The 15108-nt window shown below is 37.3% G+C and overlaps 1 protein-coding gene across 4 annotated transcripts in view; it reads left to right on the top strand.

Annotated features, from left to right (window-relative positions):
* Spata5 (spermatogenesis associated 5) overlaps positions 1–15108 on the top strand; it is a 204279-nt gene that overhangs the window by 113139 nt on the left and 76032 nt on the right. For all 4 annotated transcript variants that reach the window (XM_032898480.1, XM_032898481.1, XM_032898483.1 and 1 more), the window contains exon 15: positions 13193–13357. In XM_032898480.1, coding sequence (XP_032754371.1) covers positions 13193–13357 — 165 coding nt within the window. The remainder of the gene's footprint in view (positions 1–13192; positions 13358–15108) is intronic.

The raw sequence follows: 15108 nt of genomic DNA, 5'->3' as shown, positions 1-15108 counted from the left end.
AAGAGTGAAAAACAAATCCATTCATGCGTTTCAAATCAGTGAAGTTGAACTGTCTGTTGGGAACTTTCATATCTGTGGTCCTATTAATTTTATTGTTCAAAGCAGTGTTAATTCAATGACCCACGTGGAAGATGTTTTTAAATGACTTGTTAAGAGAATGTGTTAGGTTTATTACAGTTGCATTTCAAAGCTTTCAAACCTTTTTAAGGTTTAAAGTATTTGGTTAAAGTACATACACACACAAAAGGAAAATCACTATCTCCGTCCTCAGAAAATGTTTAAATGCTACTCCAAAGAATGACCCTGGCTTCTAGCACCTGTACCTTCAGCTAATACCTGTCTCCCCTTCTCACTCTGCTCTCTGTTCTGTCCTCCCTAAATCACTTACTTATTTAACTTTAAAGAATCAGAAAACTCCTTTCTTAATGAAATTTAGAATAAAAGCAATATGGTTACTAAAGATCATCTACCCGCACAGCACCAGCATGCCATATTGAGTATTTACTTTGGAAACCATTCTTTCTGGCTTCAATAAAGACAAGAAACATCTCTGATAAAGGGTGATAGCTCTCTGTTGCTTGGAAAGAAACACTCATTTTACTTCTGAGTACATTTTTGTGCAATGAGATGAATTCTCCATTTTCATGAACAGGGTGTATGTCAGTGTGTATATTGTAAAAATCTATTGTCATTGTTTCTTCATATCATAAACCAGTGTGTGTGTGTGTGTGTGTGTGTGTGTGTGTGTGTGTGTGTGTGTGTGTGTGTGTTAAAATACTTCAAAAGGCTTTAAACATAGACTCTTCTTAGCCAACACAACCATTTGACACAGGCAGCCCATAGGTTTGCAACAGGTGATCAATCCGCTGCCAGAAGCTTCTGGTTTAGGATTAACTCATTATGATTGTTGCCTTTACTATTTATAAAGGGTAAAATGTGTACAGATGACTTACATTCCTAATGTTTTACATTTCTTATAAAAGACAGGAAGACAGTAACAAATCTGGATCCCACCCCGGCTGCCCTTCAACCTTGGGAGGGAAATGGTATTTTTTTAGTTGGTTTGGTGTTTTGGGATTTTTTTATTTTTTTTATTTATTTATTTATTTTTTTTGCTAGATTTTGCTTTTTTAGGGAGGAGATTGTTTTATAAAAGCATTATTTCTGGATATCTATGCTTTTTAAACTTTTATTGATGCTTTGTGAACTTCACATCATGTACCCCAACCCAATCATCTCCCAATTTCTTTGTATCCACCCTTGCAACCTCTTCCCTACTGCAAATTCTTTTAAAAAAAAAACCAATCTCATCTTGGAAAGTGTAGTGTGTCACAGTGTGTTCCACTATATACCCTTCTTTCCACACCTCTTTACTTGCAAGTGTTCATTACTACACTGTCAATACTGTATCTTTGCCAGGACTGCTCTTGAATATCCTGTTGTTGCTCTGTGTTATGGAAATTCTGCAGCTTTGAATCTGCAGTACTGGCCCTTTCATGTCCCCAGCAGTTCATAAATGGGTAGATGTTGGCGTGGTCCAACTCAAAACCCTGGTCTGTGCTGAGTTGGTCAGCCTGACAGCTCTTCTGAACCTTCACCACCAGGGGGAGCGCTCCAGCACTGTCTCTCACCTCCCAGCTCAGCCAATGCCACAGCCATCAAGGGTGGGGCCAACTTATCCCCAACAGTGCAGCCAGGGTGAGCTCTACCCTGCTGTCCTGGTGAGGGGTGGGATCAGCTCTCCACCTGCTGCAAGTGGTGAGAGGTGAGGGAGTCCTTACCATCACTACTCATTTTTATGAAGATATTATATTTTTTTTAACTTGCACAATCTAAAGTGATAACAACACTAAGGGATGTTAAGATACAATTTTGAAATCAAGGGTTGAGGGCACAGAATCAAAGTGTATTCAATTTCTTGTTCATATCCTCTGACTGTTAACCTCTTCAGGCTCCCATTTCTTTTCTTATAAACTACTTCTGAGTCTTAGGAAGAAGATTGCTTAAACACCACAGGAAAGAACTTAACACGGTTGGAATATACAATGAAGGCTTCGTGTCATTATTTGAATTATTGCTTCATGCTTGTTCTACTCTACCCCTTAAATCAAGTGTGAAGGAAAGGTACTTTCCTTTGAGCTAAAGATTTCATTCAGCTTGTTTAGGGATTTGCTTTTCCTTTGGCTGTGAGCCTTCCCTCATTTGTATCATGATGCAATAGTTAAATATGGACTTTAGAGCAAGACAGACTCTCCAGTCCTGGCTTTACCACTTAGAATATCACTTTAGGCAACTTAGGTACTTTGTAAAGTGAGGGTAATAATCGTGCCCCATTCTTGGGGCTGTTAGCTGTACTAAGTAGGTATTCTTCATGAAAATTTAGAACAGTATCCGGATCTAAGATTTTCATTTTAGACCACTACTTCTCTGTCTTCACCAACATCTTTTTCCCCCTTTTAACCATTAATGTGAGTATATTAGATTAGTGAACTGGGTGTGGCTCTCCCTGGCAGAGAATTGGGCCATTTGCTCCCGATCTGTTCCCATCTGGAGACTGAGCCCTGGATGTACACAGTGAAGTAAAGGAAAGTGGGAAAACTTGGGTTTGTGATCAGTGTAGGCAGCACACCTTTTAATGTTTACTTCTATGTTATGCACAGTGTGTTAATATGAGGACATGTCTATATTTTCTGAGTAAATATAGTAAAACTAAAACTAAGAAAAAGAACTCTTATTTATGCTAATGAAATAAAAGTTTGGTGTGAACATTAAAAACTTAAGTTATTTAAAAAAGTAATTCCTAAAATTTAGTTAGATCGAAATTTGGTAGCTGGAGAGAGATAGTATCAGCCAATAAGGTGCTTACCACAAAAGCACATGGGACATGAATTTGATACCCAGAACCAGTAAAAAACGCTGAACATGTTGGTATTTGCTTTTGATCTCAACACTAGGGAGGCAGAGACAATAGGAACTCTTGGCTCAATGGCCAACCAATATAGCTAAATTTGAAAACTCCAAGCCATAAAGAGACTCTGCCTCAGAACGCAGTGTGGATGGCCATAGTGAAGGACATCACTCATTACTGATCTCCAGCCATGTGTGCTTATGGACACAGAAATAAAAAAGAAATCCCTATAGGAACACTGGGATTGCAAATGCGTGCAATCTCATCCAGCTTTTTGTAAATTGAAACAAACATGTCCATTAAAATAGGTGTTCTCTCTCTCTCTCTCTCTCTCTCTCTCTCTCTCTCTCTCTCTCTCTCTCTCTGTGTGTGTGTGTGTGTGTGTGTGTGTGTGTGTGTGTGTGTGTGTGTGTGTGTGGGGGGGCAGGGGTGCTTAGAATATGAACAAATACTCTTATGTAACTTTTAAACAGAAATGTGACCAGTGTGTAGATGAGATTCAGAAAATGAATTTCTTGTGTGCATCAGCAGTTTGGGGAACGTAACCCGAATCTATCTGGAGTACAGTTCAAGGAGTATAGACAGTATTGTTCCAGCAGAGATTCCTCTGGAAGATTGTCCTGTCTTAAGGGGGCTGTAAGAACCAGGAGTGTGGGGGGTTGGGGTAGAGAATTAAGCGGAGAACAGATTTTCCTGCTCACTACCATCATCTACTTCTTCCATTAACAGCCTGTGGCTGTATTGATTTGGAATATCATAAAATATATAAATATACCAGGAATTTCCCTGCTTCTTTCTGCCTTCTGGAAATACTTTTTACAAAGTGAATTTTATAGGAACACTTGAAAGATTAGTTGCATTGTTTTTCTTCCTTCTGTGGCTTTTGAAAAAGCAGATTTCCATGTTATAATGGGGAGAATTAAAATAGTTGTAGGTAAATGGCAGCTTGGCTTTATGAAAGAACCTGTCCTTTAGATGTAGGTGAAGACATGTCAGACTAGTAAAGGAAGGTAGGAGGCTGAGTTGTTCTTGTTCACTTTTCACCCTTAAGGCTGCAGTGCTCTGAGCTACATTCCTTCTGAACACCTGCTCTCACATGCATCAAGTCTTTTCTTGCACAGTACTATAGGGTTTTGCAGACCTGAGCAAGCCCAGCATTAGACAGAAACTTTCAGATTGATTGATTGATTTGTTTTAATACAAATACGTGCTTATGTTACACAAAATTTTTTTTTGTGTTTTCAAAATATTGTTACCCCACTAATGCTGTCTCTGGTACATTATAGACACTCACTTCTGGTGTCAATTAGGATTGATCTGTTTCAGGGCTTCAGGCTGAGACAGGGCTATTGGCCAAGTGTTGATCACGGATTGAATTTAAGTACTAGTTAGAAGGAAGTTTCACTAGAACTTGAAATGGCTAGTGAAATTTCTGAGTTCTGATTGGCAGGGCATTGCTGTCTTTGCAGAATTATGAGCCCATTAAAGGAAGTTTTTGCTTTTTTTATCTCCCCAGTAGAAGATGCATTGTCAGAGGGAGGTCTGGTAATGAGTTAAGATTTTGCCCTTAAAACTGTGATAGTCTGTTTTCAAGTTGTGCTTCATTCACAATTCCTCGCATACTGCATCCAGAACCAAGTCAAACTTCTCACATGATTAAAAATCCTCCATAATTTTCTATGAACTGTTAGATTGCCTAACATGTACAGTGTCATGCTTGTGGGTTTTTCCCCACCTGCCTTTATCTCCATGTTCCTGAGTGTCTTCCACCAGTGCTTCTTTCCCACATGGATTCAACATTTGTCGTAGATAGAAAAAACTAGGTGAAATCACTTTCCTTGGCTGTCTTGGACTTCCTGAAGCTGAATAATGCAGTACCTTGGGAGTGGTCTGTCCTTGCTCTGACCATTGTCATGTGGAATGCCTCCCTGAATGGACTGCATGCTGTGTTACATGTTCTTAGCAACACCTCACCTTCTCAACATGATGAAATTCACTTGGTAATTTAAGGCCTGACTCCTTGGCATTAGGAAATATCTGTGGGTATTTTAAATCCATTTGACCATTTTGTTTGTTTCCAGACTACTTTAGATAAATAAATCTTAACTTAGAAGTTCTTTTCATTTTTGGACCCAGTTGTAATAATATGGTTTTAATGTTAATTCCTGCTATACCAACAATATTTTTGTACTTGTTATATATTTTGTACATTTATTTATGTGGGGGCAATGCCAGTGGTGGAGATTTTAATGAGAATGATCCCCATGGGCTCATATTTTTGAATACGTGTTCACCAGTTGGTAGAACTATTTGTGAAAGGTTAGTAGGGATGGTCTTCTTGGAGAACTGTATGTCACTGAGGGTGGACTTTGAGGTTTCAAAAGAACTCCAGCCATTCCCAGTGTCTCAGCCATGTGGTTGTGTCTCAAGATGTGAGCTCTTGTATCCATATCTATACCATTCCAGTACCATGCCCACTGCCAAGATGAAAACCTTAAGCCTCGATTAAATGTGCTTTCTTTTGTAAGTTGCTTTGATCATGATAATATATCACAGCAAAAGAAAAGTAATTGTGTGTAAGTGTGTAAATGTAGGCATACACATACAGAGAACAACTTATAAGAGTCAGTTCTCCTCTTCCACTGTTCAGGACTAGGGGATCCTCCATTCCTCTTTTGCAAAAAGCATTTTTTCCTGCTGAGCTGTCTGACCTAATTTTTGACTTTTAGCAAGGCAAAATTATAATGGACAGTTCCTTGAGTTATAAAAAATAAGAAACATCCTTCTCTCATAGATTATATTTTCTATTATTTTCAAATATACCCATCTTCAAAAAAATTCACGAGAGTGTATACATACACACACACACTAAAGATAGAATATAGGCTCTTGAGAATTTCTAATCTGAGGGTTGTAAGTTAATTATAAAGAGGTTTAGAGTTTTAAATTATTTTTCTGAACATATGACTGTTAAATGATTCGACTAGAATGTTAATTCAGTTAGGTGGATCTTTTGTTCTTGCTTTTAACATAGTTCACCAAAGAATAAGTTTAAGATCCAGTTATATACTCACAAAATTCAAAGATTTTTTTTTTTTTTTTTTTTTACAAAGGAGGATGGCAGGTGAGCTCCAAAAAGAGATTGTGTTTGCATGACATGTGGGTGGAAGAGAAAGTTATCCTGAGTTGAGAAGCATGTGTATGAGGACAGGGAGGCAGAAAGCCCTGTGGTGAATTTGTAAACTTGGTACTTACATGGAAAAGATAGATAGATAGATAGATAGATAGATAGATAGATAGATAGATAGATAGATAGATAGATAGATAGATGATAGATAGATAGATAGATAGATAGATAGATAGAGGGGGGGAGGGAGGTTGGAGAGGGGCAAGACTGCAGGCAGAAAAGTATCCGGCAAAGCTTGCTCAACTGAGTGAATATTTATTAAGTGGTTCATGAATGCCATGGTTGAACAGATGAGTGAATGTGGTTTCTGCCATTCCTTTCAGTCTGCAGTCTGTTGGAAAGACCATAATTAAACACACAAACACAATGAAACAGACACAAGTAGCTGTGATGTTAGTGGAGACTTGGGAGTAGTGTTAACCCCATGTACTACTATGCTAGAATGAGGGGAAAGAGAAGTGGGTAGGATAAAGCCAAGGTTTCTTTGAAACAAACCAGACCTGTTACACGCTAACCTGTTCTGGAGGTTTTCTCCATGAATTGTGGGCACCTCATTGGTCTCTCTTGATTGAGGGGGGAAGGCCTGTCTGCCCTGGAGGAGTGTACATACTGTTCTCACATGACCTTCACATTCAGTGACCCAAGCCAGCGAGTCCTGATTCTATTCCTTCTTTGGTTTGTTTTTTCAAGACAAGGTCTCCATATGTAGCCCTGGCTAACATAAATTCACAGCAGTCTTCCTGACTCAGTCTCCTGAGTACTGGGATTACAGATAAAGTCCAAGTGTTAAATTTTAGAACTTATGGAACAGAAATGGAACTTGTAACTGCCATTGGGTGTCACAAGAAACTTGGAATGTTTTGAATTCTTTGTGTACAAATCATGAAGAAAAAAGTTTGGTCTTATCAAGAACATGTTTGCTTAGGTGGGTATGCTAAAAGGATGCCATGTAGACCCTTAGAAATGGGGTCTTTTAAAGTTTGGCTCTAGTAGAAAACACTTGCTTAATATGCACAAGTCCCTGGGGTCCATCCCAGTACTACAAAAAACATACCTCCAATCATACATGCATACACACACACACACACCACACACACACACACACACACACACACACACACACACGGTCATGATGTGATGCTGTAACTCCTTATTTGGACACAGAAGCAAAATTCAGTGATTTTTTTTTTAAACTGTTTATAAAAGTTAAAACTTTGCATACATGCATATCTGAGTATTTGAGGATTTGTGTGGATGCATACCATTCCCTCTGATTAGAGTCCTTTTATTCTCATACATAAAGACACTAAGGCTGTTAGAGATGTGCAGACTTGCCCAAGAACTTGAATGAGTTCTCAGAAAATACAGTTAGGGTCACGGAGATAGATGGCTTAGCAGTTAAAGCAAGCTTGCCTTTTTCTGATCCCCAGAAACTCATGTAAATACTGAGTTGTTGTGATGGCCCTCCTCTTGCTCCATCAGTAAGGGTAGAAACATGAAGTCCCCAGAGAAAGCTGGCTAGCAAGACAAGCCCTATCAACAAGCTCTGGGTTTGAGTGAAAAGCCCTTCCTCAATGATTAAGATGCCAGAGAAATCAAGTTGATTCCTTCCTGATAGTGATCTGGGCTTCCATTTACATCCACATATAGATATGGCCTGTAAAACTATGCATGCACACATGTACAAGCAAAGTGGGGGGAAAGCAGCTTCCCCTGTGATTGTTTTTTAGTACTGTTCGGATGAAAATGCTACAGTATCCAAGGAGGCTTTAAGCTGGAAGGGTTCAATATTAGAAAAGGCCTGGCCATGCTGATTTCATAGAGCACTCATCACTCTAGATATATGTACTCTCATATTCCAGAACAGTACTTAAAGAAAAGAATTTAGAAAGTGTGTTAATTCATTCAGAGTTCTACAGGAAAAAAGACTCTTCCTGCTCTTTGTAAAGTATGACTTTCACTGACAAGATCAGACCCAAAAGGCCTCTCTGGCTACAGGCCCAGATGATTTGACGTGCACTCAGCCTGCACTGTCCTCGAGCAGCTTTAACTGAACACAGCACAGGTGCATATTAGGCAATCCAGCACCTAAACAATGTTTATGCTCTATGTTCTTTGTTCTGTTGTTCCCTTAAGCGTTAGAAAGGAAAATTTTAAACTTCCAAGGAATTTATTAGTTTTCAAGAAAAAGGTTGTTTAAAAAAAAAAAAAAACCCAAAACATCCTATTTACACCTGTTTTCCCAACAACTAAACAGGGAGGAAAGACTTGCTTTGCTTTGCTCTGCTTTGCTTTGCTTTCTTAAATTTTCACTTGTAACTCCAGCTCCAAGGCATCTGACTCCCTCTTCTGACCTCCTTGGGCAACTGCACACACAAGTTCATACCCACTTGTAGGCAGGCAGGCAGGCAGGCAGGCAGGCAGGCAGGCAGGCAGGCAGACAGACAGACACACACACATGCATACATACATACATATATACATACATACAGTTAAAAATAAAACTTTTTTAAAGGAAGCATGAACCTTTAAGGTTTTTCTACCCAATACTTTGCAAACATTTATAACTAGAGCCCCTTACTCCTTTTAGTGCTAACTAGACTGACTGTTTATTAACACTAGCATGAGATAGGAAGGTACTGACCTATATATGCTAGCAGACTAAGCATTAGCATTATGGGTTAATTGAAAATCAAGAAGTGCTTGCTATGGAATTGAAACAGTTGTAATAGATGTCATTTGCATTTATAGCAAATTCATAGTGATTGCTTTGTGACAGCTTAGAAGTTAGAGTTATTACCTCTTATGTGATTCTTGTGTAAATTTCCAAACTGATTAGTCAGAGAAAATAGTCTTTCCAAAGAGAAAAAAAAAATCTCTATTGCCATTAAGTTCTTTAATTCGTAAATACTGAACCTCTAGCAAATATAACATTTCCTGTGCCTTTAAATTTTGCTTTAGTTACGTTTTCTTATAAGGTGCATAGAATACACTAGATCGGTTATTGTATATGGTTCAATTTATGTGTAAACTTGTAAAATCACCTCTAACCAAGTTGGGTTCACTAGAAAGATTGCTTTAGCCACCAACAGTCCATCTCCTTTTGTGAGGTACTATCAACACTGCTTTGGTTCCTTTGTTACTTGAGATTTCATATAAATGTAATTACATAGTATATGGTTTGGGTGGTTAATATTGGTTGTTAACTCAATAGGAAGAATCTAGAGTTGCTCAGAAGAAACTCCTCTGGGCATGCCTATGAGAGATTTTTTAGATTTGGTTAATTCAGAAGGGAAGACCCACCTTAAATACCATACAAAGAAAAAATGAAAGAGAGCTTAGTATTCCATCTCTGTTTGTAACTGCAGGCTTTTCTACCTGCACCCAAGTTCCCCAAAATAACAATGAGACTTCTTATCTATGACTAAATACCTTGGGCAATGGCTTAGCAGTTATCCTGCTTAAACTGTTCAAGTCATGCCACATGACTCCCCGCTCCTTTAGTTTCATGTGACAGTCTTCCTCAGAGTTCAAGTCAAAGCTCCCGTACCTGACTATCCCAGAAACCCTCTCTGTACAGTAACTTCCACCTACCTATTTTCTGCTTAAGCTACTAAGCCAACAGCATTTTATTGACAAGGGATGCTTCGTATGTTGCACAAGAGATCCTCTCTACACTGCTTTCTGACTAGAGCTATAACATGACAACTGGCTCAAGCTCCTGTCACCAGGATTTTTTTTTTTTTTTAACCATGGCAAGACTGAGGCAGCATCCTTTCATAAAGTAGTTCCTTCATTATTTGTTTTCAGAATCAACACGGGGTCTTCTACCATTCTATTCTCTACAATTATAGCCTCATTCTCTCACACTCTCTTGTTTCTTTAGCAAATAAATTCTCCCAAGTATTATTTTGAAGAACAGAATATAATTCTGTGGTGGAACACTTAGTGTACATGACCCTAAATGGAATACCTAGTACTGGAAGGGCATAGTTGCTTTCAGTATCCTGTGTCCCCTCAATTTATGTATAAACCTCAATTACCTTTCCACTTTCTTATTTAAAAGATCATATTGAATTGTATGCAATCTATAGATAAATTTGGAATAGTTATCTTAGTAATGTTGAATTATCTAATTTACAATCATGCCTTACCTGTTTAGGTCTTTAATTTCTCTCAAGAGTATTCTGTGTTTTTCTATGAAGAATTCTTTTATTCATATTTCCAGGTTGTGTTTAAATTTTATGATATATTTCAAGTAAGAGAGTTTTTACTGTTGATTTTATAGTAGCAACCAATTTTTTAAAATACTAAACTTATACTGTGTAGGCTTTGTATAACTCTTTTATAGGATTTATTTATTTATCTATTTTAGAATTTGCATATAAACATGTTTCTGAGTTGTTGTTCTTTTAGCTTACCTTTTTACTTTACATGTTCTATATACCCTCTTTCTTCCTTACTGCTCTATTAGAATCTTTAGTACAAGAGATGGTAGGTAGTATTCGATATTTCAATGTTAAATATGTCTCTAGCTGCAGGTACTCAGTAAGTAAATACCTTTTTTCATATTGAAGAAGATCCCTTCTATTCTCAGTTTGCTGAGAGTTTAGTGTCATGAGTAGATCTTGATTTGATTGCCAAGTGCTTTTTTTTCTGCATGTATCAAAATGATCATAGTTTTTTTTTCTTTTTTAATCAGTACAATGAAGTATTCTGATTAAATTTCAGATACCAACCCAACCTTTGGTTCCACAGATAACTCTTACTTGGTTTTGATTATTTATCCATTTTGTAACAGATTCTATTTGCCAGTATTTTGAAGATTTGGTGGTCTGCGTTTATAAAAGCCATTCTGTAATTTTCGTTCTTTATGATAATCTTTGCCAAGTTTCAAGTTAATAGCCTAACATTATAAAACAATTTAATGAGTTTTCCTTCCTATGTTCTGAAATGGTTGTATAATTTTAGTGGGTTTTTTTGTTTGTTTGTTTGTTTGTTTGTTTGGCTTGGTTTGGTTTGGTTTGGTTTGGTTTGGTTTTGGCCATTGAAGCTAGCTCTCATTTCACTTAACATGGGGTTTACAAAGTTACCCTGGCTAGTTTTAAACTTCTCCTGTATTCTAGATGGGCCTTGAACATCCATGTGCTGCCTTGGCCTCTGGATGCTGCCATTGTGGGCATTTATCACAAGACCAGCTCTAAAACTGCCCTTTCTGATTATACCAACTATAAGAATAACATTTTTAGTGTTTTTGTAAGGGAAAAGCATCATGGTTTTTGAAGTATTTCATTTCCAGTGCTTTTCATTTCTTGTGGAAGATTTTGTCTTCTGCCTTGTATCATTTGCCTTCAATCTGTAAAGCTTCTTGACCATTTTTGTGACATATATCTCCCGAAACCTTATTGTTGGTGTTCCTTTATCTGAAAATAGTTTATCCTTCATTATCAAAGGTTATTTTGTTATGAGTAGGGTTCTGGGTAACAATTTTGTTTCAGCACTTGGAAAAGATTATTCCCCTGATAAACTGCCTGAGTGTTAGGTTGGGGAGTCTTTAGTTGTTTACCCACTCTAGTTGGCAGCATGAACCTAGAAGAGTGAGACCTAAAATAGGAGAATGATTTAAGTCTCATGCATAGCCAACTTTATTCAGAACATCAGACAATTTATACTCTGAGAAGTATGAAGAGTCCTCCAAGTAAACTATATAATCATGAAGACAAGCTACAGATGACAAAAACATGTTTTCCAGAGAAGCATATGAATAATAATGGAAGTAAACTCACACCTATGTACTACACCTAGGAAGAGAATGAAAACATATTCCAAGAACAGTTCTGTGCTTTGAAGAAACTGAATTCACAAGTTGTTTCCTGGTGTTTTCTCACAAGCACTCAGAATTTTCCTCCCACAACTCCATTCTTGGACAGTGTTCCAATGATTATTGATTCCAGTGTCCCTTGTGTTTCCTGTGTTTAAGATACTCTTGAATTGGAGATGTTAGCAGTTGGACTGAAACCTTCTTTTTATCCTGTTGGAGCTTCTTTACTATGAATTTGTGTTTTGCTTGTCTAGTTGAAGAAAATTTGGGGCCTTTAGTTCTTCAGATTTTTTTTTTTTGATATTGTTTATTCCACAAGAGTGATATTTTAATGTAAATTTTATCATTTCAGTTTTCAACTTTCCAGCATTAACAGTAGAATATTTTCTGCAGTGTGACTTCCTGACCTCACCTCTAACCTCTTGTTTTCATTATTCACTATGCCTCAGTCTCGTTGGGTTTCTTTCTCTCCCGCTATGTGTCACTTGTTTTTCTTTGTGTTTGATCTTCTCTTTACCTTGAATCTTCTTCCAACATCTCTTCATGTGTCTAGCTTCTTTGAGTGTTTGTGCAAGGCTTTTCCGATTGCCCCATCTAAATGCTACTCCATTCTCTCTAAAGATACACATCTACTTCAGTACCTTTGTTGAGATGCCATATGCCATAAAATTCACATATTTAAAACACCTTTATTGGTTCTTATTCATAGGTTTACATAATTGTTGCCACACTTAGCTTTATACATGTATGTTTGACACATTTGTTCTTTTTCTCAATAGCAAAGCTGTCTTGTGAGTAACACATACTCAGTAAATTTTCTTAGTAAGTTCATTGGGTCTGACGTAGCAGAGGCATTAGCTTTCAGTAAAATGTTGAAAACATTCAATTGACTAAATTTATCTCTAGGTCTGTTCCTTTGCCATGGCTGTGCTATTTTTAGGGCTCTCTGAACAGCAATTAGCTTATTCTGTATTTTATGACTTAATTGAAGGAAGCTTTTTAAAACTTTTTCATATAGTAAGTACAAGTCATTTCTATAATGACAGTTGTTCAGAAAGTTTCCTGGAACTATTGTTTTCCTATCTTCAGAAATCAATTAGACACTGTTTATATCCTGAAATATATTATGGGACATCTAGTACTTGCATTATTTGTTAATTGAGGATAATAGTTTTGTGGATATTTCTGAAAAAGTAGGTGCTCTCTTTTCCTGACTGCCTTTGATATGGAGTGTCAGTTCTGAGCATAGCTAAGCTTCGCTGTTCCTTCTCTGTAGGCTCTGATGAGGCCTGGAAGAATTGACAGGATCATTTATGTGCCCTTACCGGATGCAGCAACAAGAAGGGAAATACTGAACTTGCAGTTCCACTCAATGCCAATCAGTAACGAGGTTGACCTGGATGAACTGGTCCTCCAAACTGACACCTACTCAGGAGCAGAGGTAAGATAATTCCCCCAAATGCAGATGTATCTCAGAGGTAAAACACATGCTTAGCATGCAAAGGGCCTGGGTTCAACCCCAAGCACAAACCCACACCCCATACCTCCCACACACCCACACATCCCAGAAAGAAAAAATTGGAGTGGAAGGGAAGCAGTGTGGTTCATGGTTGTTAAGCAAAGATTAAGCAAAAGATGCCTCTTGCTAACACCTGTGTCAATTTTCTGTGAACCAACAAATCTTCAAATAAACAATTACTAAATCACATTACACTTTACTTGACCTCTGTTGACTCTCATTGTTTTTTTACCTAGATCTAAAGATTTTTTCAAACTAGTATACCATATAGCACAGTGGGAGGATCACTGGACCAGAAGAAGCTGACTCTGTTAGATTTCCTGACTCCCATGTCTAGCTAGTCGGCCAACATACTTTATTGAACTTGAGTTCCTTTTGTTAAACTACCAATTAATAAGGTAGAATAGATTTTTCTCCTCTTTTCTTGTGGAGGTGATATTAGAATGTCATAAACATCTTTGCAAAGTGATTACATAATTTTAACTATTTGATCTACTTTGATCACAAAGATTACAAATAAATAAATAAATAAATAAATAAATAAATAAATAAATAAATAAATAAATGGACTATCTGCCCTTAACTGTTTTATGTATGGAAGATGAGCATTTTCCCTCTCCTTAGAAAATCTCCCACTAAGCCAATTTTGTTACAAAATAAAATTCAATGAAGTAATTAAGTAACTTTTCTACATGGACCACCACAACCCCTAGGACTGGAAATTGAACACAGGGTCTCATGCATGCTAGGCAAGGACTTTATCATTGAACTACATCGCAGACTCCTATATATATTTTTTCCAAAACCTATATGCCTAATACTGTAGCACAGAATTCACTTCAGAATACCACTAAAATGGATCTTGCTGGTATTTTAATATTCTAAATAAGAAATCATATATTCATTTGATTGAGGGCTTTATATGTTTTTATCTGCTGTTTTCATCCAACTTTTGAAGAAAAAAAGAGACACAAACACACATAATCAGGCAAATTTCCATAGAGTTGGCTTTAGTAGCTCATACAGTCATTGTAAATACCACCAAAAAGTCACGGTACTTACCGCTTTCTTTATCTTACCAGCTGTGGAAAGCGGCCTAAGAAGCAGTTGGGGTACACTGACCTGAGTCCTATCTGAAACAGCAGTATTTATTGTCATCTGAGCGATTGTGGAATTAATATGACAGAAGACTCAGGCATTTCTAAAGGAGGCTTTTGATGTCAGTGTAGGGCCTAGCATTGAGTATATAACATGTCAAGTTATAAGAACAAGGAGAAGAAACTATAATTCCCTCATCTAAACAAAATGGAAGGTTAGCAGGATGTCAGCCCACCTTTTATATTGAACTAATTCATGATAGTTATACTTTAGTACAAATCAGAAATAAAAGTTGATGAATTTTAATCTGGCCAGAAAGAAAAAATGTATTTGGTGCCAGCAGTTATACCATCTAGCCCAATCTTACACAGTATATGTCTTATTCTATCTAAAATGAAAACATGTTTACAGTCAGTTTTAGTATCCAATGTAGATTGATTGCCACAATCTACAAATTGCCACAGAAAAACAGTAGTAAATTCTGTGCTTCTTAAATTATTTTATGTCCCAAATGGTCAGGCTTTGTGGAAACCACTCTGACCTTATTTAGTGTATGTGTGGTTAATAACTTCTGA

The sequence above is a fragment of the Rattus rattus genome, chromosome 3 (assembly GCF_011064425.1).
Source record: "Rattus rattus isolate New Zealand chromosome 3, Rrattus_CSIRO_v1, whole genome shotgun sequence".
Taxonomy (NCBI): Eukaryota; Metazoa; Chordata; class Mammalia; order Rodentia; family Muridae; genus Rattus; species Rattus rattus.
Note: the sequence above shows the minus strand (reverse complement) of the source record. Positions and strands in the feature narration are given on the sequence as shown.